The following is a 24,478-nucleotide window of genomic DNA, read 5'->3' as shown; positions in this document are numbered from 1 at the left end:
GTGTGAAGCTGAGTATCAAGCATTGTGTGCAGCGACGTGTGAAGCGATCTGGTTGAGAAGGCTTCTCAAAGATGCAGGAAAAGAACAGAAGAATCCCACTTCCATCAAAAGCGACAACCAAAGCACCATTAAATTGGCATACAATCCACTGTTTCACAAAAACACCAAACATATAGACACTCAGTTCCATTTTGTTAGAGAGAAAATACAGTCAAAAGAAATTGCTGTTGAATATTGTAAAACTTGTGACAATTTGGCTGATATTTTTACAAAGCCTCTTGCACGAGTGAAATTTGAATTGTTTAGTGGGATGTTAGGAGTTCAGGAGAACCCTTTCTCCATTAAGGGGGGGAGTTGAAAATAATTAATATTATTTTGTATTAATGGAGAAATGGTTACATAGTTGTAACGTATCTCCTTAGTTTAGGATTTGTTCCTAGAGTTTAGGAGTGTGGTTGCAACTTCCTGATTTTCAAAGTTGTATTTAATGATGTAATCTTTTCATTGATGGAAATAGAGTGTATGAGAGTGATCTCTCTATTTTGTGAGTGTAGTCTCCAGGTGCAGGCCACACCTGAGAGCTACATCTCCTTCTTTTCAATTCTGTTCACATTTTATCTTATATTTGGTGACTAATCCACAATTCAAAGAACTCTCTTTTTCAAGTTGTTCTCCGTATTGGAACTCATAGTTATATTTCTATGCGGAATGGCCCACAGTTTAACATCTAAAGGGTCTACTGTTGAATAAGTTTTCCTTAGCATGTTGAGTACTTTGCCTTCTCATATAACATAGCAATATAATATAATATCACAATGGTTTCATTTTGCCAGCCTCTTATGTGAAACGGTGAATATCTTTTAATGATTCCATGACATAATTCTATTAAAACTGGTACTAAATCAGTAGAAAAGGGAAATCGAATGCTCTGTGTTTTCTTACGAATTCTGAAGGTAAATCCACTTATCTCGCTTCGGGATTCCATGGTATAAATAAATGATGACTGAACTATTATTTATTTTCAAAATAGATCAAATCATGCCACAGTTTCATGCATTGAATGGTTCTCTCTTTTTGGCGAATTACATTGTGGTGCGATGATACGTTTACTACAAATACTTGCTTGCATCGCTAACCGAACCTAAGGAAAGAGACAATACACTTGCTTATACAATAACTCACGGGAACTCTGCTTATTTTGCTATGAGTTTAAACCTGGTACATCGTTTCAAGCTATCCAACAATTTAAGGACTTTCAATAATTCAATATCACGCAAGTAGAATAAAAAAAATTAATTCGATCAACAAAGATTGGTATAAATTGTATGTGGCACAGTTACTTCACAAATCCGGATATTGGGATGATGATATTAATTAATTTTTGAGTTCTCGCATCACTCTTGGCATTTATCTTCGCTTGAATTAAATTGTTGATTCACACATTTTATGAATTTTCAATTGAATTGACAACACGAATCTGCAGGTACTCTCATATTTAAATATTCGTCTTGCAACCATATATCCTTGGAATCTTGTCATTCATTACGACATTTCTCATTATTTGGCAATGATCATTTGGAACAAACCTTTGAAGTTTCCAAGCTTAGACCAACATCCATTAGGGTGAGATAGGAAGAAACTAATCCTACCCATTCTCTTCACCTATATCAAACAATAGGCTTAGGATCAAGTACAGCGATTCTGCCCTTGGCTTTGGAATAATTCCAAACTTAAATAGTGAAGTGGTCATTTAAGTGACAGATCGTGACCACTTGGTAGTTTCCTTAGACTTCCCCTACCCTCCACTTTATTGAGGTTAGGGCCCCCTTTAGTGAGGTTAGAGGTGGTTAGGAGTTTTCCTGAAGAGAGTTTGAGAGATAACACAGCCATATACTCCTAGCAATGCGTTCCCATGGTACACAGATTAGAGCATGTGCTTTCTTTCCTAGGTCACTGATGAATACTGCAGATTATTTGGGCCAAAAGCAGGCAAATTTTTTATATAACAAAACATCACAATTTAAACGGATAGAAAAACAATATCAAATTAATAAGTACCTCCTCATGAAGTTTTGTCATCTCCCTTGCAATTACACAGCGCCTATAAAAGCAAAGACAGCATAATAAGCTACAAAATAGAGAATAAAGACTAAAATCTATGCAAAAACAATGTCAGCAGTAATATATTTTCTTGTCTGGTGGGGAGAGGATAAAATGAGCAAGGGGTAAAGATAACCTCATATCAGTATGTAAACACAAGATATGGTGAAGAAAATAAGAAATGCCATGTATTACTAATAATGCTGCAGTGATACACCATAAGGGTAGCCCGAGGTAGGCTACCAATGTATCTAATACATGTACCACTCTCCTATATCTCATTATACATCGTATACTATATATATGATATAAGAGAGTGATACATTGGTAGCCTACTTACCTGGGCTAACCCCATGGTGTATCGCTGCAGCATTATTAGTAATTAATATATATATATATATATATATATATTACTAATAATGCTGCAGCAATACACCATAGGGTTAGCCCCATATATATATAAAATGCTGCAGTCATAAACCATAGGGTTAGCCCAAGGTAAGCTATAATATATATATATATATATATAACCCTAGCACAGTTAAGGTGGTCTAACCACCTAGCTAACATTAACATTAAGTGTTAAAATTATTTTTGATGTCATGTTCTGTTACTAACATGTTACTAAAAGAGGGTTCATATGATACATAAGATATTAACAATGGAGCTTGTTCTTTGCTCCTCCAATTAATTTACTGAACTGCGGAAAATCAAAGTGGATAATTAAAAGCAATGTTACATTGGCAAAATGAAAGAACAAACATTCCTAAAACTTACGAGATAAATTCAAATTTGATAGTCATAATTTTTTACCTCTTACAAGATTATTTTGAAAGCATGTTTCATCATTAGAGTCTAGACAAGTAAAATAAATCTAATATAGAGGCACAGATGCTCTTCGATTAGATATATTTACTGAGGTGTAATCCATAGCAATAGACACTTATTATCGCTACTCTTTCCAGGCCAAAAAATGCAAAATTTTCCCAAAAACACAGTTAGCTAGAAAATCAAGACCAGCAATATGCATAGTCAACCTTTATGCTACGGAAAGAGAACATAAAGCATGTTTCATCATTTAGACAAGTAAAATAAATCCAATATGGAGGAACAGGTGCACTTAGATAAGATATATTTACTGAGGTGTAATCTATAGCAATAGGCACTTGTTATCGCTACTCTTTCCAGGCCAAAAAATGAAAAAAATTCCCAAACACAGTTAGCTATGTTGAAATTTCTAAGTCTAACATGTCAGAAATTCTTATTGCATTATCTGGTTTATTTCACCTACTTGTTTATTCCTTAACAAGTTATTTATCCATATAAATACTGAAAATAAACACAAATGCAGTCTCAACTCATATACAGATCATCAACTGAAATAATAGACAAACACACAAGGGACACCGTTATTTTTGGACAATCATCCCCAGAAAAACCCAATGCGGGAAAACCGGTGCAGCAATTCTGAGGGTTTTATTATTAAGCAGCTTTCTTGAGTACAACTAGGGTGCCAAACTAGCTCACCCAACAGAGATTTCTACACGGCAATAATACCTCTTCTCGGAAGCAGATATTCAACTTCTCAGCACTAGTCTGCCCCACGAAAATCCTTCTGGCGCTTCTCCAAGGCTCTGCGTCAGCCCTGTTAGCCTCTGCGTAGCTATAGAACCCTTTGTGTCAGCCTACTGCCTCTTTGCATCAACTCTCTGGCCTTCTACGTCACCCACGCAAGCCCTTCAGCCTCTGCGCAGTCTCTAGCTGCCTCTGCGTGGCTCCTGCTGTCTCTACGTAGCCTCCTCAATCACTGCATTGGCCCTCTGGCACTATCTCTGCCTCTCTACTATGTACTCATTGCCCCTAGCTACAACTCTTGTTTGAATATTATCAACAAACCCCACTCCAGAAAATCGAACTGACTGATCAATCTAGGTGTTTTCCCAACTGACCCTCACGCCTACTCTTATACTTTTCCTGTTGAGTCTTCAACGGTCGAGATTAAGTCTCTAATCAACAGCTAAGATTATATTTGGCTTGATCCATGTCATTTAGAACATTCTCACCCAGTTTTATATTAATACCCATTAATATTTTAATTTTCCTAAGTTTAGACTTACGAACTCCATTAAAAATATTAATTATTTTAATATCTCTCTAACTGGGTGGAATTTCCCCAAACCATTTATGGGTCTTGGAGATCTCATGTGCTTTAGCGTCTCCACCAATTTTCATGGCTAGAGCACATCCGATGGTACCACAAATCAACAAGCTAAAAAATAAAGACCAACAATATCCATATACAACCTTTATACTACAGAAAGAGAACAAATTAATTACTAGCAGAAGCAAAAATCAGTTCAGATTTTGATTTTGAAAATTGATACTAGCATCTGATGTCCTTCCATGTAGGGGAGGAAATAGTAAAACATTTGTTAGTCTCCAGTGTATCTTTTGAGAAAATTTTGATCTGCCTTGGATAGGCCTAACATATTTATCCCATAAGTGTGAAAATTTGGAAACCCAAATCCCTACTGCAGCAACTGATTAAATTTCTCCTACTTGTTAATTTCTGAATCAAGTTATTTACAATGTTACACAGTAAACATTGAAATAAAATACGTTGCAGTCTTCACAACATAAAATACTACGGAAACAAAATATTGCACAGGAGAGAAATAAACACACACACAATTACACCATTTTTTTTGGACCAATGTCCCTAGAAAAACCCAACTTGGGAAAACTGGTGCAGCAGTTGAGGGTTTTATTATTATGCAGTAGTAATCTGAGTACAACTCATTGGATTCCCAAACTGGCTATCCGACGCAGAGAATAAATTGGCAAAGAAGTAGTGAGAAAATATCTCACATTATTACTGGAGATCTGACACTAATCCGAGCTTTGGATGAGCTGCCCCACGCTATCTCTACGCAGTCACAGCTCAAGGGACTGCATCACCTCCTCCTTCTGATCTTCTGCCTTTGGAAACTCGACGACCTGGCCTTCTAGACTCAAACCCCGGCTTCTGGCACTGGATCTTGACTACTTCCCAGCAAAATTTCGGACTCCCTCTTAAGCACTGCGTTGCCTCTACATGGCACTGCACTGCCTCTCTAAACCTCTCATTGCCTTCTCTGCTTTGCACTCTCCGGAATTGGAAAAATCCCCTCTGGTCTACTATCCCTGCCCCTCACTACAAGAAGATCACTCGATCTCTCTCCGGCAACTTAGTGCTTCTACTTTTGAGAAATTCACTCTAGATCTCACTATCTCGGTGTGTTCTCCAAGTGCCCATCAACATAATCAAAGGCTAAGATTAACTGGGAGTTGATCGTCGTTTTCTTCTAGAAGATTCACACCAGATTTAATTAATACCCTTTAATTAATCACATTTCTTAAGTTTAGACTTAAAAATACATTAAAAATGATTAATTAATTTAATTAAACCATCTCTAGGTGCAATTTTCCCAAACGATTTTTGGGTCTTAAAGAATGCATGTGTCTAAGCCTCTCTGCAAAATCTCAAGGCTAGAGCACATCTGATGATATAGAAATCAACAATAAGCATTGCAGTCTTCAAATAAATTAGTCCAAATTAGTTATGTGTTAAGCTTCCTCTTTAGCCTCCTTAGCCACATGCATTTTGAAGATCAACTTCTAGCATATACTCCACACTTTGTCATTATAGGTATAATGTGCATATGTTTCTTCATGGGGTAGATGTGTTAGTTTTTGGTAGCATTGGATGTGCTCTAGATATGAAAATTGGTGGAGAGGCTAAGGCACATGAGTTCTAAAGAACCCAGATATCATTTGGTGAAATTCCATCCAGATTGTATTTTATTTAAAATAATTAATAGTTTTAATGGGGTTCTTAAGTCTAAACTTAGGAAAATTAAAATATTAATGGGTATTAATCAAAATATGAGTAAGAATGATCTAGAAGGCAGATCAAGTCAAGTTTTAATCTTAGCCGTTGATTAGAGACTTAATCTCGGCTGTTGAAGTCTCAACGAGAAAAGTATAAGAAAGAGGCTTGGGGTTCATTTAGAAACACATAAGGAGAGAACAAATTGATCTAGAGTTCGATTTCTGGGGCTAGGAAGCTGAGAATTCGAACTGAGTGATCATTCTGCAGCAGAGGGGCAAGGATAGTTCGGGAATACTGGACAGAGAGGCAGAGAGACACTAGTGGAGGCAGTGTAGCAGCTAGAAGGACTGATGTTGGGCCAATTTGGGCCCACGCAGGCCTGACGCAGAGCCAGAAGGGCCAGCGCAGAAGTGAAGTTGCCCTCCACGCAGAAAGTTGAAACTATCGGGGAACTACCGGAACAGCCGGAAGGTTGACGCAAAAGGCAGAAGAGACAGCGCAGAGGCTAACACAGACGCTGTAAGGCTAACGCAGGGCCTATGCAAGGTCAACGCAGAGATAGTCGAGGTTAGCCAGTTCTGTTGTTGGATCAACCAGAATCTGATCAGTGAAGTGAGTTAAAACTCACTCAGTTTTCTGCCATTATATTTTCTCTGTCATTAGATTGTCGGGAGGGCATCCAGCATTGTATTCAGAATTGCTGCTTAATAATAGAAAACCCTAAGAGCTGTTGCACGGGTTTTCCCGCATTGGGTTTTGCCGAGGACTATTCTGTCCAAAAATAACTGTGTCCTATGTATCTTTTTCTTTACTCAGTTTTCTGTTTCATGTAAACAAATTAAATTGGTGTAGCTTACAAAAGTAATTTACTTTAGTATTTTTCAAAAAATAACTTGATAATGTATATTAAAATCAAGTAGGAGAAGTAAATTCAGTTTTGCTACAGTAGGGGTTCCTTGGAGTAGGAATTTTCACATGAGCATTGATTTTAAAACAAGAAGAGCAGATCTAGCGTTGAGCAGAAAGGCCAATAGTTGCATTTGGAAGCAATTCGAATCCCCTTGAAGGGATTGCGCAATCCTTGCCGGGAAGCAAAGATTCTGAGGAAATCTCTCTCTGAAAGAGTCGACAGAGAGGTAATATTTCTGGTTCGTGAGTTTGCAGAGGCAGAGGGAGTGACGCAGAGCCTTAGCGCAATGCTTGAAGGGCACAATTTCTGTCGGGGCAGAAATCTATTGGAAAAGAACGAAGACACATAGAAGGGGAATTTTCTCCTCAGATAACCTTTTTCCAAAAAGTTCGAATTTCTCAATTGTTGGGCAGCTGAGTAGTGACTAGAGGAGTCAATTTGACAATTGGGTGAGATGGCAATGCATTGGCACAGAGATCAGGACAAGTTGGAAGGAGCTTCCAACTATGTCATATGGAAGACCAGAATCTTAGTTGTTCTGCAGGAGTATGATTTCGAAGCCTACGTCAAGAGTGTTGCAGTTGTTCCTGCTAACATTGATCAAAGGAAGAAGTACAAGGCCGAGCAAGGAAAGGCGAAGAGGTTCATACTCGATGGAGTTCGAGATCATGTGGTTCATACAGCGTCGTTGACCCTGCCGTCTACACCTTCCTACAAGCCAGTGAGAAAAGCCTTCAACCCCACAAGGTGTGGTTGGTGGTAGGGAACTCAAAGAAGGGGTTGTCAAACTAATCCTGACTCTCTCCGTTTGAGCTATCTCCTAGGTTAGCTAAGGGGGGTGGTCCATAATGGAAAGTTAAGTTAAAAAGATGTGAGTTTCTAGGAGAATTGTTAAAGTTAAATAGATTATTTCTTTAAGATTCATAAGAAAAACTGATATTAGCAATAACTATCAATACATAAGTTAACCATGAAATACATAAACAACCATTGCATAGTTATTCAGAAAGAACACAAAAAGGACACCGCTCACAACCAGATCACAGATCAATACACCAGTATTTTTGACGTGGTTAAGAAATGAAATTGTATTTGTTTAAAATGAAGTGAAATGCTTTCAAATGGAAAGCCCAAATAATCCTGAAAAGTGAAACAATAAATTGTTAGCACAAGATATTATAAATGCTTTTAAGATGAATAAGTCTACAAATCAAAGCATGGAAACTATCTTGCTCAAAAAAATACCATTAGAAATCTACTTGTGAGAATTAGATGATAAAAGGAACTCAAATGGTAGACCAAGCTAATAACATACAATTAACTTTACAACCCCAAAATAATAGTACTTGAAAGTAAAATCAAGCATTCATGACAATATGCAATTAAACCAAAAGATAAGCCAATTTCCAAATACAAGAAAATTAAAACTTATTGCAAAATTAAAAGGGATTACAATGCTTGCATCCAAAGTGTCTCTTGAAATAAGATTTGAATTTGAGACTTTAAACCATCAAGATAGCAAGAAATTTAAGAACTTTGCAAACAAAGAAAATGTGATGGAATGTTGTTCTTGGTTTATTTTATTAATTAGTGCTAAGGCAAAGTTACAATTGAACTCTAGTCCTCAAACCTCATCCTCGCCCAAATATTTGGATCTCACAATGAGGAGTCAATAGAGGTAGAGGGTCCCTAAAAGTCTATTCAACCAACTTAAGTTGGAGGTAAGTTTTAGTGAGGCTTGGGGCCTTTCTATACTAAAATGCATAAATGAAGTGCAAATTGTGTTAATTCCCCAAATTAAACTAATGCAAATGCAAATGCTTCAAAGAAAAATAGTTTGCAAAACTTGAGAGACTAGAATGTAAATAAGTTCATATGTGTTTGCACCATTTAATGGAAAATAAGCAAGTAAAATGGAATAGATTTCTTTAAGCTACAATTGTTTGACATAAATGATAGTGCTCCTATAGTTTTCATGAAATATAGCATAAATTGACCAAGTAGTTAAGCGTATACTTGAAGACATTATGAAACAATTGAAACTTGCCAAAGTATGAAGTGTTTACACATAAGATGAGATTTTTTCAAGTTTACAATTTGGAAGCGTATGCATGTGGGAATTTAAATACAAGATTAGTAAAAATTTGCATGTGGAGTGAAATGTGTTGATTTTAAGCATGCACAATATGAAATTAAAAGCTAAAAAGCTAAGAAAAACTAGAAGCAAGATTAGTCCACCCACAAGAATCCCTCCTCTAAATGAGGAAGAAGGATGCCATGGGAAAAATCCCAAGTTCCCTCCAACAAAATTTTTTATCTTTTATTAGCGCTTAAAGCAGGTAAAAAAGTCTCGAAGAGAGAAGCCCACAATACGAAAAAGATCTTTACAAATATGAGACTCTAACAAAGCTAGACTCTCTCCCCAAAAAATATAACAACAACAAACTTGAAGATGGAAAAAACTCTCCAAAAGAGATTCACAAGGCTCAAAAGGCCCACGGCCTAGATGAGTTTGCAACTCTCTCCCAAGTGCTTATGGCCTCCCTAGAAATCAGTCTTTGGATAGCGTGAGGGGGTCCTGCATACACATGAGTGAGTAGTTTTCCAAAGCTTCTCCTCAAGCTCCTTGTTGCCCAATGCTCAAGCCTATGGGCTGCAAAACACAAAAAAAACACCAATTGTCAGTGTGAAATTAGGAAAAAGAAACCAAAACTAAACTTAGAATTTAATTTACAAAGTACTGGCTCAAGTAATGGGAGTGAAACCCCATACTTGATTAGTTTTGGAAATGACTCTTGAATAGGAGATATAACTTTGAAAAAACTAGAATCAAATAAGTATTTTGAATTTAAATGGATGATCAAGTAGCTATAGAGTAAGAAAACTCCCTTTTGCTCTTCATTGGATGGAAAACTTAGAGCGAAAAAATGGTTGAATCTTGAGTTGCTATGACTCTAGGAGTGAGTTGATTTAATTGAGATTTCTTCCACTTCCAAATGGATTCCTGCACACAATACAAAAAAAAATTCCTACACACTTGAACACATATTAGTTTGCACAAGATTAGAGCAATATAATGAATAAGATAAATCGAACATTCCTCCTAAAATGAATTAGCAAGCTTATCCCTAGTATACTACTCTAAATCAATTATATGTGGAAGATAGCTTGCACACATCAATCCAAGCAAGATGGCAAGTATAAACTAATATTAATTCAATATGCGAAAGAAATTAAACACAATAGCAGTAGCATGAAAGGACATCACATCATAACGCCAAGATCACCAGCCAGATAGACCCAAAGTCTTGATTGTATTAAGAAAGTATGCAAGTAAAAAATGGCAGAGTTTCCTCAAGCCCAATAGCTCATTACATAATACCTATGTTGTAAGAAACGCTGGTTCTAAAGGCGTTTCTTGGCTTAAACGAAACAAAAATGCGGAAACGGGTTTGGTACGGCCTAGAAACTCGTTTCAGGCCATACTGCCACGTTTCATGTGGGGGAAACATGGCCCAGTACAACCTAAAACGTGTTTCCAGGTCGTACAGCCACGTTTTAGCAATAAAGTGACCTTTGTTTCAATTTTTTTTAGATTTTCCGTTTTTATTTTTTTATTTTCGCTCCTTGCCAATTCAAGAGTGATAGAGGGAGCTATTGAAGATTGGAAACAAAATTTTTGAATGGAGCAACCTAATGTTCAAGCCTATGGCCCTAGTGTTGATATGCAATTAATGGTAATATTAAATTCTTAAAGTAAAAGTGACATTCTCCTTTATCTTTTGTTTTCATCATTTTACTTAAATTTTTAATATTACCATGAAAGGACTCAGTATGTTTGAGAGTAGTTTCGCCCTCATTGGATTTCATATTGAGAAAGTAGAATTTTGGATCTCACACAAAATCCAGCAGACTTACTTGTTTTTCAGGATTTCAAGATTGGGGGGATTGCAATGTTTCCATTGGATTTTGTCATGTACTAAGGTATGGAACTTGTATTTAATCAAGAGAACCAAGCCCTCTATGCAGGGGAGACTCTCACTAATCAAGAGCACCTAGGGTACTAGGGTATGGAACTTCTATTTAATCAAGAACACTAAGGTCATTCGACTATGCAGGAGACGACTCCCAATCAAGCACGAGACAAGAAATTAGAAATTTCTCGTGGCTGATTTTGGATATTGCTATTTTCATTATGTGATCATTCATGAGTAAATGTGACGTAAATTTAGAGACTTATAGTTTATGCATTGACGTTGGACAATTTAATTATAATGTAATAAATTAGAATGTATCATGTATGCTTTATGATTGCACATATTTCTTAAATGTCCTATATATATATATATATATATATATATATATCACTGTTGACAATATCGGCGATATTTTCGGCAAAACGATATATCGCCGAGAAAATATCGCAATATTTTCTGTTTTGAAAATATCGCGAGATATTTTCTGTTTTGAAAATATCGCGATATTTTCAAAATATCAGCAAATATCAGCAAAATATCGGTTATGTTTAAAAATTTGAAAAAATTATTTTTTATGCTTGCCGATATTTGCCGATATTTTCACCGATATTGCCGAGAAGATGTTTTCTGGACCCTCGTCGATATTTTGCCGATACCGATATTTTCAACACTGATATATATATATATATATATATATATATTGCACTTCCCTGTTTCCAAAATTTGGGGGGGTCATGTTTCGTACCCGTACCTGTTTCGGAAACTCATACTCGTTTCTCCGTATCGTGCAACTTAGCATGATACAATATGAGAGCATATAGCCTCATTATATAGAGAGTTGGGAGCAAATCCCAAAGAAGAATGCATGTGAGAATTGAACTTGGAGCAAATCCCAAGGAAAGATAAGTCAAGTTCGATGTGGAGAAGATAGAGACATCAGAGCAAAATCAAATTCCATATGTGCACATCAAGGGAAATCGAATTCCATATATGGCATAGTAAACTCATCCATGAGTGAATCCAAGTACCGTGATAACTCCAGTCAACAAATGCAAACTCGAACTAAGTGATGCCACATATGTAGATGATCCCTAGATAGCTCTGCGTAGGTCCCCAGGAACTGCGTGATTCCTCCATGTGCAACTCGTAGTCTGGCCAAGTGAAACTCATAATCCTTAAGAGTGGAGTGCAAAGAGTAGAAGAACCTGAGACCACTGTGAGATGAGGCCCCACCTAATCTTTAGTCCAAATATACCATGGAATATCCTTCAGTGCATGACCTCCTCCAATAAATTCGATTTTCCACATGTGCAACTGTTGCTTTATCTCTGGGAAATTCGATTTTATGAAATAATGGTGTATTTATGATGCAGTGTGCTCAGTCATCTTTCACATGCTTTTTGACTCAACACTTTGACTTAGGATAATTTCCAAGTCATTTCCACGTCATTCTGTCACATGGAATAATTTATTTGTCTCTATTTTATTTGATTCTAGCCTAATTAAATGCCACAATTTCCACTAAACTAGGAAATGTGGGTTTTGACTCTTGAGGGTCCAAAACACATTATTAACCCCTCAAAGTGTGTCATAATAGAAAGTTAAAGGTGAGAGGTGTAATTTTGATTACTCATACCCCATACAACTTCTCTAGACTACACTTATTACAATTTAAATACAATTTTATTTGCAATTTTTGACCCGTGGGAAATTTTTAAAATGACTACTTAGACATAACCAAATTCCACGAAATTTTTTGTGTGATCTAGTATGGTAATATACATCGACTCTAGACACTAAGATGTGTTAGGGAGTCAACCTTTAAACGTCATCCTGGCTTGGGGTAAAAAGTGGGTGAAAAAACCTAGAAAATTATCTGCCTCTGAAAAAGAAGGATAATTAACCAGATTAAAAAAACACTCCAAGGTGTACTCGTTTGTTGATCGAGTCCCAACATCCTAGGCCTGTTACAGACTCAAAATTCATCATTACTAGTATCACTTATTACAATTCCCCGCAGAGTGTGGAATCTGGGTACAAGAAAGATGATGAGAAGATATAAGTAGAGTTAAAAAATTCTGTTGACTGATGATATTTGATGGTACAAGTGTCCTCTGGATCATCCTTGGGCAAGGAGTCTTCATATAATCATCAGGTGCCACTCCAGTTGTCAACAAGCTCGAGAGATGTGGGAAGCTTTGTCTTCACTGTATGAAGGCTCTTTCGAACAACGAAAGATGTACTTAGAACAAAAGTTGCAGCAGACATTGATGCAGAAAGGAGGAGTTAACTCCTATCTTCAACGTCTTCAGGACACCAGAGACTAGCTTGCTGCAACGGGGTCCACTCCTCAATCTACCGCGATGGTAAGGATGGCCCTGAATGGAGTCTCGGATGAATGGCAAGTCTTTGTCCAAAGCATATTGGGCAGGGAAAGACTACCTTCATGGAAGGAGATGTGGGCAGCCCTTCAGTAGGAGGAATTACGGAGGGACCTGGTAAAGGTCAACCTCAATGGCAGCAATGGGAGTGGCATGAAGACCAAGGAGGAGGAGGATAACGCAGATCTAGCATCAAAGGGACAGCAGTGTGAAAATTTCTGAATCTTTACAAACAGAAATCCTATTGTAGTTACTGGTTTAACATCTCCTACTTGTTATTTCATTCAACAAGTTATTTAATTAGATAAAGAGTGATGTAAACACTACTACAGACTACACTAAAATACAGATCATAAACTAAAACAATAGATGAGACAAACACACAAGGGACACCGTTATTTTTGAACAACACGTCCCTGGAAAAACCCAATGCGAGAAAACCGGTGCAGCAAATAGAGGGTTTGTATTATTAAGCAAGCAGAATCTGAGTACAACAGGTTGTCTCTCACACCGGCTAACCTTACAGAGAAATCACGACAACAAGAAATACATTTGAGGGTTTACCTCGTTCTGCAAGTCACAATTGATCCAATGAGTGATCTGACCCTCCGGGAAAACACAACGAAATCCCTGCGCAGTCACTGCGTGGGCCAGCATCTTGCCTCTAGAAGACTTCGTCACCCTTTTTGTTGGATTAATTTGTTGGATGAAGATTGTTGTTCAGCCCTCCTGGCTCAGAACCTTGCTTCTCCAACAAAATCTCGAACTACTAACGAACACTCTGCACTGCCACTGCAAGAGCCCCTCTAGACTGCGTCAGCTCTACGTGAGCCCCTCCTGGGCTGCGTAGGCCTCTGCGTTGCCTCTACTAATGCTCAAGCTGCCTCTCTGCTATCTACTCTTTGGCTTAGAACTTCCCATCCGATCCAAATCTCTGCTTCTTCCCCTCACTACAACTCAAATCACTTGTTCGATTTTCTCAACAAACCACGCCCCAGAAAAATCGAACTGACTGATCAACTTGGTGTGTCTCCAACTAACCCTCAAGCCTCCTCTTATAATTTTCCTATTGATAAATCAACGCCGAGATTAAGTCCCTAATCAACGGCTAATATTAAATTAGACTTGATCCTCGTCACTTAGAAGCTTCTCACCCATATTTTTATTAATACCCATTAATATTTCTATTTTCCTAAGTTTAGACATAGGAACCTCATTAAAAATATTAATTATTTTAAAACACAAACCAGGTGGAATTTCACCAAACTATTTCTAGGTCTTGGAGATCTTGTGTATTCTAGCCCCTCCACAAAATTTCGGAGCTAGAGCACATCCGATGCTACCAAAAATCAACAAGCAAAAACAGAAGCGAAAGAAGGACATTTCGAAGGTGAAATGTTTCGGATGTGGCGAGATGGGCCACTTTGCGTCCTAGTGTCCTTTGACGCAAAAGGATATGGATGAGAAACATGATCCTAAGGCTGCTCCAACAAAGATTAACAAAGATGAGTTTGCCATGAGTGCCCACACATCTCCAGGAAGGAAATGGGGCAATATTGAGCTGTAGTCGGGAGGACTACATGTGGGCAGGATCCTTGAGAAGTCCACCTCTTTGATCAATTCCTTGCTAGGGGACCCGAGATTCAACAGTAGCGAGATGGACTTAGTGTCAGATGATGCAGTGGATTGTTTGGAGGATAGATGCAGTAGTCGGAGACCAAAGACTAATCAGCGCAAAACAAGGTTGGCAGCAGTGCAGTTGGCACAGTGCAGAAGTCAGCAGCAGCGTAGAAGATTTAGAGGGTCAGAGACTAGTAGCAATCAGATTCCAGCATTCATGGTATTATGTTGAACACAATGAAGTTCAGTTAATTTTAGATGTTTTTCAGTTGCTTCTCTCAGCCACTGAGTTGCAGTACTAATGCAATGTTAGCAGTGGCAGTGCTAGCAGCATAGCAGATGAAGCATTTGAGAGGGAGTTGTAGTACAGATGCAGCAGTGGCAATGGCAGTGTCATGGGTAGCAGTATAGTTGCAGCAGCAGCACAGTGTTGGTGGCAGCAACAGTGCGGAAAGGACGTGCTTCAGAGACAGAGTAGCATGCAGTTGGACATTGTTGCTAGAACAATTTCTTCGCTAAGAGGGAGTGTTAGTTTTTGGTAGCATCGGATGTGCTCTAGCCATGAAAATTGGTGGAGAGTCTAAGGCACATGAGTTCTAAAGAACCCAGAAACCATTTGGTGAAATTCCACCTGGATTGTATTTTATTAAAATAATTAATATTTTTAATGGGGTTCCTAAGTCTAAACTTAGGAAAATTAAAATATTAATGGGTATTAATCAAAATATGGGTGAGAATGATCTAGAAGGCGGATCAAGTCAAGTTTTAATCTTAGCCGTTGATTAGAGACTTAATCTCGGTCGTTGAAGTCTCAACGAGAAAAGTATAAGAAGGAGGCTTGGGGTTCATTTAGAAACACACACGGAGAGAATGAATTGATCTGGAGTTCGATTTTTGGAGCTAAGAAGCTGAGAATTCAAATTGAGTGATCATTCTGCAGCAAAGGGGCAGGGATAGTTCGGGAATACTGGACAGAGAGGCGAAGAGACACTAGTGGAGGCAGCGTAGCAGCTAGAAGGACTGACGTTGGGCCAATCTAGGCCCACGCAGGCCTGATGCAGAGCCAGAAGGGCTAGCGCAAAAGTGAAGTTGCCCTCCACGCAGAAAGCCAGAACTGTCGGGGAACTACCGAAACAGCCAGGAAGGTTGACGCAGAAGGTAGAAGAAACAGCGCAGAGGCTAATGCAGAGCCTGTAAGGCTGACACAGGGCCTACGCAGGGCCAGTGCAGAGATAGCCGAGGTTAGCCAATTCTACTGCCGGAATCTGTCAGATGAAGTGAGGTAAAATTCACTCAGTTTTCTGCCATTATATTTTCTTTGTCACTGGATTGTCGAGAGAGCATCCAGTATTGTATTCAGAATTACTACTTAATAATAGAAAACCCTCAAAGTTGCTGCACCGGTTTTCCCGCATTGGGTTTTTCCTGGGACTATTTTGTTCAAAAATAACTGTGTCCTATGTATCTTGTTCTTTGCTCAGTTTTCTATTTCATGTAATCAAATTAAATTGGTGTAGGCTGCAGAAGTAATTTACTTCAGTGTTTTTCAAAAAATAACTTGATAATATATATTAAAATCAAGTAGGAGAAGTAAATTCAGCTTTGCTGCAGTAAGGTGTTAGAAATACTGAGGGGAGGGTGAGTCAATATTCCTTAGCAATTAGCACTTTTTAAATCTTTCAGAGCATTAGTTAATCTTCAATTATTATTAATGTTTATGCAGTAAAAACAGTAAACAATAGAACACAGTAGGCACAAGAATTTTAGGTGGAAAACCCCCTCCGGGTCAAAAACCACCGAACGCTTTTCTAATAAATTCTTTAATCTCCAGCCCCAACTGAAATGAAAGTTACAACTTCCTAGAATTCTAGAAAAGCATTCTTCTCCAGCTCCCATTAGAAGGACGCCCCAACGCCCTGGTTTCTTCAGTAGTCAATTGAATGGATGCCCCAACATCCTAGACCAACCTACCACCCTTAAGTGTTCACAGGCTCCAACCTATAGGCGACTTCAAACACCTGCCTAGCACCTCCCTGCCACCTTATAATGACCAGAAATGAGAGAAGAGTGTGGACTCCCGTATCAGGGACAATGATCCACGATACAATATGATTAACGATGATTTTCTTATACCTGACCAATTACCCAATCACACTATGACCTGCAACCTAATTATGACATCAACCAACAATGACTCCTATACCTCCCAACAATGCCTCTTCAACTCTAGGCAGATTGACTATTTTACAATATTGATTCTTTTACAATTTTACAATGATGATCTTTTATAATATTGACTCTTGACAAGAACGAACGCTTGACTTGACATGGCTTCTTGGATCACTTGCAGCTGCTGAGGTACTGTCGTGCTTGCTTCAAGTAATGGTACTTTGGTGCTACATGTCCTTCTAGTATGTGTCTGAGTTGTCTTAAAGTGTCCTCCTTCCTGCACATGCATTAATGAACAAGACCCAAACCAATACACAAACAAAATACTTACACTGTCCTACAAAACATATGTCAGAGAAAAATTCAAAATTCAAAATGTAAATACTGATTGAACGTACCTTGTTGTAGCAGACTTACCATTGACTGTGGATGTGTGGTCCTTGCTAGCTGCAGTGATCTTTTGAATGCATACTGTGACACTACCATACAACTATGACAATCCTATCACCTAACACAAACAATCCCTCTAGACACAACTTAACATAATCAGACTGTACAACCACCTATCTTTAGCTACCCTTTCACAACTTTGTCACCATTGTTCAGTGTTGTTGTATTGTCATAGATGAGGATGCCTAAACTCATATGAGACCTGCAATGCCCAAGCGAAACCCCAATATCCAAAAGAAAATAAAAGTGTATAACCCCTTAACCAAAACACTTACCTTTGCCTGCAAAGAGGATTAGTGCAAGAATAATAAAATTGACTACAATAATATTGCAATATAAAACATACCTGTGATATTCTGCTTGTAATATTATCCAAACCTTGATACTTGTGCAAATTAGTCCTAAAAACAGACCCTAGACAGACCTAATAAAACTGAACCTAAACAGTCCCATACACTGTCCTAAAATGGTGATTTATCAGGCTTATAACTTTTATACATTTATGAAATTACTTACAATAGAGACCTAACCAGACATAACACAATACCAATTCTTGACTTACCTCAACTTTTGTCATAAGCTTGAATTATGCTAAACAGACCTTAATGCTAGCCCTAGACAAGCCTTACCAGATCTGTGGAATTAGGCTTCCTTAACTGTCTTCCACCTTTGAGAGACTTCCTTACTATGCTTCTCTCTTTTGACTCCTTATCAGCATGAGATCATGAGACCCTTGCTAGACTAACAAGCAATACTTTGCTTCAGAATTTTGATGCTCATAAATATATTACATTGAACCCCAGATCACACACAGAATTAACCATGGTAACATTCCATCTGGTCCTACTTTTGTAGTGACTTTATCAATTTCAAAATTGTCATGTCCCTTCTCAAACACAATTGTAACAGGGTGTTTCCACACATTTTTGCACAATTTTGGCTAAGGAAAAGAACCCAGCATTTTCAACTTAGGGACTTAGGAGGAAATTCGACTTAATTTGGTTGCTAGTGGAAGGTGGGGACCACCCACATGGGAATTCGAACTAGGCCATTCGAATGGTTTGGAGGGAATTCGAACTGTTGGATGGAGGGGCCCACATGAGGCAAGGAAGGTCCACAAAGATAAAAGGAGGAGAGAGCTCTCATTTGGATTCATTCTTACACCTTGCAATCAAAATTACTTGACTGTTCGCTCTGCTATTTAGCTGAGTCAATCGGTTGTTTAGCCACAAATCTCTCAAGCGGGAGATTCAGCCTCTACTTTGGGGGAACATTCGTGCCCGCCCTAAAGAGGCAGTTCCATAAGTATTTCAGGAGTTCTGGGAGTGTGTACAGCACTACCATTCAGCCACAATAGGGAGTGCGTATTTCTGGCTAGCTGGAGAATACGCAAGGGGAGTTTGGAGCTATCAGTGATCAAGCATTTGCCGGGAGAGTTAGAGGATTGGGAGAGCAACAAAGGGTCAGTCTTTCTTGTGAGTTTTGCAGCCAACAGAACCAGGATCCCAGCAATTCGATTTACAGTTACCCGGGGCTTACGCAGAGAGCCACCACTAGGCTCGCGTGGGACTTGGAGGAAGGAATTGTAGAGTTGGAGCTGGCTGAGAGAAGAAGGAGATCACTTGGAGGGCCATTTGAGGAGGATTGTTGGAGTTGGGAGAGCACAGATTGACAGGATCAGTCACAGCAACAGAATTCGAAATTGTAGGAGGGACAAGCTGTGAAAAGTCAATTTTTGAAGGTCGGAACCAAGGGAAACCCTTTCAGGGTTTTTCTGGGTTTTGGGCAAAGATCACACTCCTAATTTTATAGAATTTTTTGGGTAGATCTAAGGGTTCAAACAGGGTTCCCAATTCAACCAACAGCTAGAGGAGCTAAGGGGAATTTGAACCAAAATTCCGAGGTCAACATTTGGCCAATTCCTTCGTGGGTTTTTCTAGGTTTAGGCCAAGGAACAAGGAGCTGAAATCTCATAATTTTCTGAGCACGGGAAGCAGTGATTCCAGCCCTTCGAAGTCAGCAGACATAGCAGTTTTCTGGGGCAGCGCAGTTCAGTTTGGTGTAGCAGTTGTAGTAGCCTTCAGTTCAGCATTTTCTCACCTAGGTTTTGTCAAGTTTGTCCATTGAGACAAGCCCAAGTGCACCATTCTATTTTACTATTGTATTTTTCTCCTGAAGAAGTAATAGAATGGCTCAACAGTTCTCTATTTCCAGGGTTTCCATGGGTGCTTAATGTATATTTCACTTTTCTGATTGTTGGATTGTTTGCATGCTTTGTATATCACTTACATTCTTGTTTAAGATCATTACAAAAATACACTTTGCTGGCTCATAGAAAAATGAGGTCCTTTAATTCTTCGTTGTCCACAACAGAAAAATGAAGTCCTTTAATTCTTCATTATCCACAACAGAAAGATGAGGTCCTTTAATTCTTCGTTGTCGACAACAGAAAGATGAAGTTCTTTAATTCTTCACTTATACCCAATAGAATTCTGCATTAGTAGCCCAAAGGTTAGCGAAAAAATATCTCAGAGCTAGCCTTTTAAAATTTTCATTCAAGTCCATGTTTCTGAGAAAAGGCATAGACCTCTTTTTATAGTCAAATGGATGAACGTTAGTGGGCATTATTGAAGTAGACGTTGGAGAGCAAATATGGGCTCGATAATTATTGGATAGGGCTTCATTTTAATTCTATTTGTTTTTTTTAATAAAATTACTTTAATTTAATAGTTTTTGATAAATTGTTGTTTAAGCTCTAAGGAATTTGTACACTAACTCTTTTTGGTGTGGTTGTAGGTGACACATGAGTGTATTAAATGATTGGTTCACTTCCTTTGGATTTTCAATATATTCAACTTATAAGTGGTGAGATTACGGTGAGAATCCCTGTCATATATTAACAATCATTGGGGAATAAGGTGATGTCTCAACCCCTGGGGTTTTAGCCCACTAATGGGCATTTCCGACTTCAAACGCAAATAGCTTTCAAACCGTGAAGAACTAGGAGGCGTACCATATATCAACAGAAACATCTCGACGAGTAGAATCCATTGAGAAGATATTTGACGCAAAATAATATGAGTTGTCAAGTCAAAATGCCCATGCAAGATCGGGGTAGCCCTTGGTGCTGCTTGGGTTGATATCTTTGACAACCACTAATCAACATAGGGGTTCCTTGGAGTAGGAATTTTCACAAGATGTTCCCATCTATTAGGCCAACAAAACTATTTCATGACCAATTTCATTATATGCTTTCAACTAGAGTAAGTCATCCAGTGGACATGCCATTACTAATGTTGCCAGTGAGGCCTTCTTTTCAAGTGCTCTATCCACATCTACCAGTCTAGAGCATATCAAAAATTCTGGAATTAATAGACTCACATGCAAAATAGAAATTTCACCTCTTAATGAAAGGTTTCCCAGATCTTAAACATGTAAATTTTTAGCTGTTATGAAATATGAAACATAACAGCATCAAAAGAGAGCAATAATTCAATCCGTAACAGTTAGTTTATGTAGCATCAAATGTGTTCTAGCCACAAAATTTGGTGGAGAGGTGTAATGACCCACCTATAACTATAAATAAAATACGAATATTAGCATACATACGAGACCTCCATACGATAGCTACGCATGCATGGAACCGCATGTATCGCACTATATATAAGCTGGTTACTACAAGAAAAGATATAAATTAAGGTAATGAATTAATACCTCACCAGAATATCATATATATGATAAATCCTTAAACTAAAAGAAAATGTTAATTTTAATTTACAAATTAAATTTAAAAATTAAAATTAATAAAATAATAATTAAAATTATAAATTAAATAAATCAAATTAATTTATTAAAATAATAAATAAACTTTTACCAAATCAAATCTCCATATCCAAATAAAATCAACAAAATCAAATAAGATTTGATTTTATAAAATTACACGTAACAAAACAATGACACGGAGATGGGAGGAAGGTGGTGGACGAGGAATTAAAAGGAGGAAGGAAATCTTGAGAAAGGGAGGAGGAAAAACGGAGAACAATTTTAACACAGAGATACAGACACTCTTGAGTCTTGAATCTTGATTGTACTGGAGTTTTTGGGCATGGGGGATCAGATTGCTTCGATTGGAAAGCATTCTGAGACTAAGTACCCAGGTTGTACCCAGTGCAGCAGGGTGGTTTTGGCCATTTTGGTAACACAGCCGAAACATGAATTGCAGCAGAACAGTTTGCAGTAGAGCTTCGCAGCAGAGCAGAGAGCCGGATCAAGAATTGCAGCCAGAACAAGAATTGCAGCAAAACAATTTGCAGTAGAGCTTCACAGCAGAGCAAATAGGTTCGTATTCATTAGATAAATTATTTAAATTCCATGTATAAATTACATATTCTGGTATTTTAATTTAGGATCCTTACATTTGGTATTAGAGCTAAGGTTAAGAACTCTTGGACCTGCTAAAAGATGTTAAAGTTTGTGTTTTTATAGGTTGCACCCATGTATTTGTAGTAGTGTCCAGCAAACAAAAGACATGAACATCGTTTGTCTCGCAATTGTCCTTGCCATAGCCACCAAAAACATAGAGAAAGCAGCCATTCTTGACCGAGTTGCAAGTGTGGTCTGTATTACAATTTACAAATAGGCTCAGGTTAGGCCTCTTCAACTGTTGTTTGTCAACTAGTTACAATGTTTGGTTCGAAATTCCAGCGAACAAAACATGTAGCCCACTGAATATAAGCATTTCCTATTAAATGAATCTAAACAACACTCTACAGTTCCGCTGAATTTAAGTTTCAAACTCGGCACTCAAATCTGCTGTCACTGTATCATTACAGAGGGATATCATTGGAGGTTAGCTTGCCCATTTGGATGATGCAAGCGGCAATCATATATACACATATCCATCCAGAGCATAACCTGAACAACAGTTGGAAAAGTTTTCTCTTATTTTTACCATGAGGAATAAGTGCATGTATATCAACTTATATGGCTCTTTCAACCTATATCTATATGTCAACAAGGGACGTTGTTGTGGAGGCTGAAATGCTTTTCCCAACATTGATTGATGTTCCTTATGGTTTCAGCGATTCACAAATCAACAAAAGAGAGAAAGAAGAATGGTTGTAGGTGAATGGCCATTTGTATTGTTGGTATGTGTGGAAGCATGTATTTATAAATGGACTTTTAGATTGCCATTGGGTTACAACTTGCCACTGCTCACAGCTTAATGCAACCAGAACCCAATAGTTCACTGGTTAGCAATTTGGAGGAAACAAAGCACAGGCTCAAATGTCATGTTCAATGTCCACAAAAGGTTGGTACAGAGAAACGGAATGCTACAGCTATTCGATCAATGCTTCCAGCCAGCATGATGCCATGAGTACTTGCTAGGTGGATAAAGCTGCAGTATTTGAGAACAGATTACTTTAAAATCATATAACATGTGCAAAACCTAAGTTATGTTGTGATTTAAACCTAGCCGTCTAAACTCAGCTGATAGAGCGCATGGCTTTCTATACAGCTTTCATGAAAGGAGACTTACACCTATTAAGGTTGTCACCAAAAGCCAAGGCTCGCTGCCACCAAAAGCCTTCTTCATCGTACGCCGGCATCAATTGGTAATCAATCGTTGTCACCGTTTAGATGAGACTGAGTTAAAATTCTGTGTCTAACCCTTAGCATAACACGTCCAATATAATAAACCACCCAAGACCAAGCCCCGACGCTTATAACATCCAAGCATATTTTTAACACGACGTGATCATGGGCCGAAAAATCTAGCCCCCTTCGTAGATTTATATAGCACAAACCAAAAATCGAGCACTGGAGTCCACCAGATTTGGCACCCATACAACTTACCAAGTCGAGAAGGACCCGACAGCAGTATCAAACATTGGATGAGGTTAAATATGAGCTGTTAGATCCATCGGGTGAGAGCTTGGCACTAACGTCTACGCATGTCCCAGAACCAACAGCATCTCCATTGTCTGATCTGTAGCTTCCAATCATTGATCGATGGGGTGTGGTAGATGAGGTCAAGGTTCATATGGCGCGGTGGTAGGAATGGTGGGCCTGCATATTTTCCTGTATTAAAATATATATGTGTTCAAAGGTATAAACTCCATGGGATATTATTGGGCCTGCATTGTTTAAATATAATAAATGTCATAGATGCATACATAGGATATGGCCTAGTTCAGTGCACAATTTTGTTTTTTCTTCACTTTAATATATAATCACCCACGCAGTCATATTATTTGATTGGTAGATTTTAGATTCATGTTTTAATGATTGATTAATGTATATATATATATATATATTTAGATTTCTCTATTGAAGTAGTCATTTTAATAAATTAATGAAAATTTTAATGGTCATCTACGAAACACCAATTTTTGAAAATATAATTTAAAGTGGAATAAGTAAGTTATATTAATTAAATAGTAGTTTTTTAAATAATCATTCTCAATAATTATGTTATGTAAATGTAGGAGCATTATATTCAAATTAGATTATTATTATGATCATTCTAATTTGTAACATAACATAACTTTGAATCAATTAATAAATACTAGTTGAAAGAAATTTAGTTTATTATATAGATTGAAGTGTCTATTTAAAAAAAAAAAACTAAGGTTTATCCATGCAATAGAATAAGTATTATTATGCATTAGGATAGAATACCCTGCATTAGGACAAGGAGGTCGCGAGACAACTCTCCTTGACCTCGGTACCAGTAAGACTTGCCTAGCAGGTTTAGTTTTGAAATTTGAAATTGAAATTGCTATAGAAGGTATAGTTTAACGAGCTGGAGAATGTGCTGAGGCATGGTAGAAGGAATGAACAGATGTTTTACACTAAGAGAGTACTCCTCTTCTTCAAAAACAAAAATTGTCGTATTTCAATTAAAGGAAAGAGCCTTGATTTGGTGGGGAAATCTAGAAAAACAACTACACCTCACAATGGATAATGTCCCTTGGGAATTGTTCGACGGAAGATTCCG

At 37.9% G+C, this 24,478-nt stretch overlaps 1 protein-coding gene across 5 annotated transcripts in view; it reads right to left on the bottom strand.

Annotated features, from left to right (window-relative positions):
- The window catches only part of LOC149185505 (Tetrapyrrole (Corrin/Porphyrin) Methylase), a 326,245-nt gene that overhangs the window by 149,294 nt on the left and 152,473 nt on the right, over nucleotides 1-24,478 (bottom strand). For all 5 annotated transcript variants that reach the window (XM_089410709.1, XM_089410711.1, XM_089410710.1 and 2 more), the window contains one exon: nucleotides 2,059-2,101. In XM_089410709.1, coding sequence (XP_089266835.1) covers nucleotides 2,059-2,101 — 43 coding nt within the window. The remainder of the gene's footprint in view (nucleotides 1-2,058; nucleotides 2,102-24,478) is intronic.

Source organism: Pinus tabuliformis, chromosome 3_1 (assembly GCF_031772625.1).
Source record: "Pinus tabuliformis cultivar Carrire ecotype Pingquan chromosome 3_1, CPIR1, whole genome shotgun sequence".
Lineage (NCBI taxonomy): Eukaryota > Viridiplantae > Streptophyta > Pinopsida > Pinales > Pinaceae > Pinus > Pinus tabuliformis.
The sequence above is the reverse complement of the archived record's forward strand: the minus strand, read 5'-3'. Positions and strand labels throughout refer to the sequence as shown.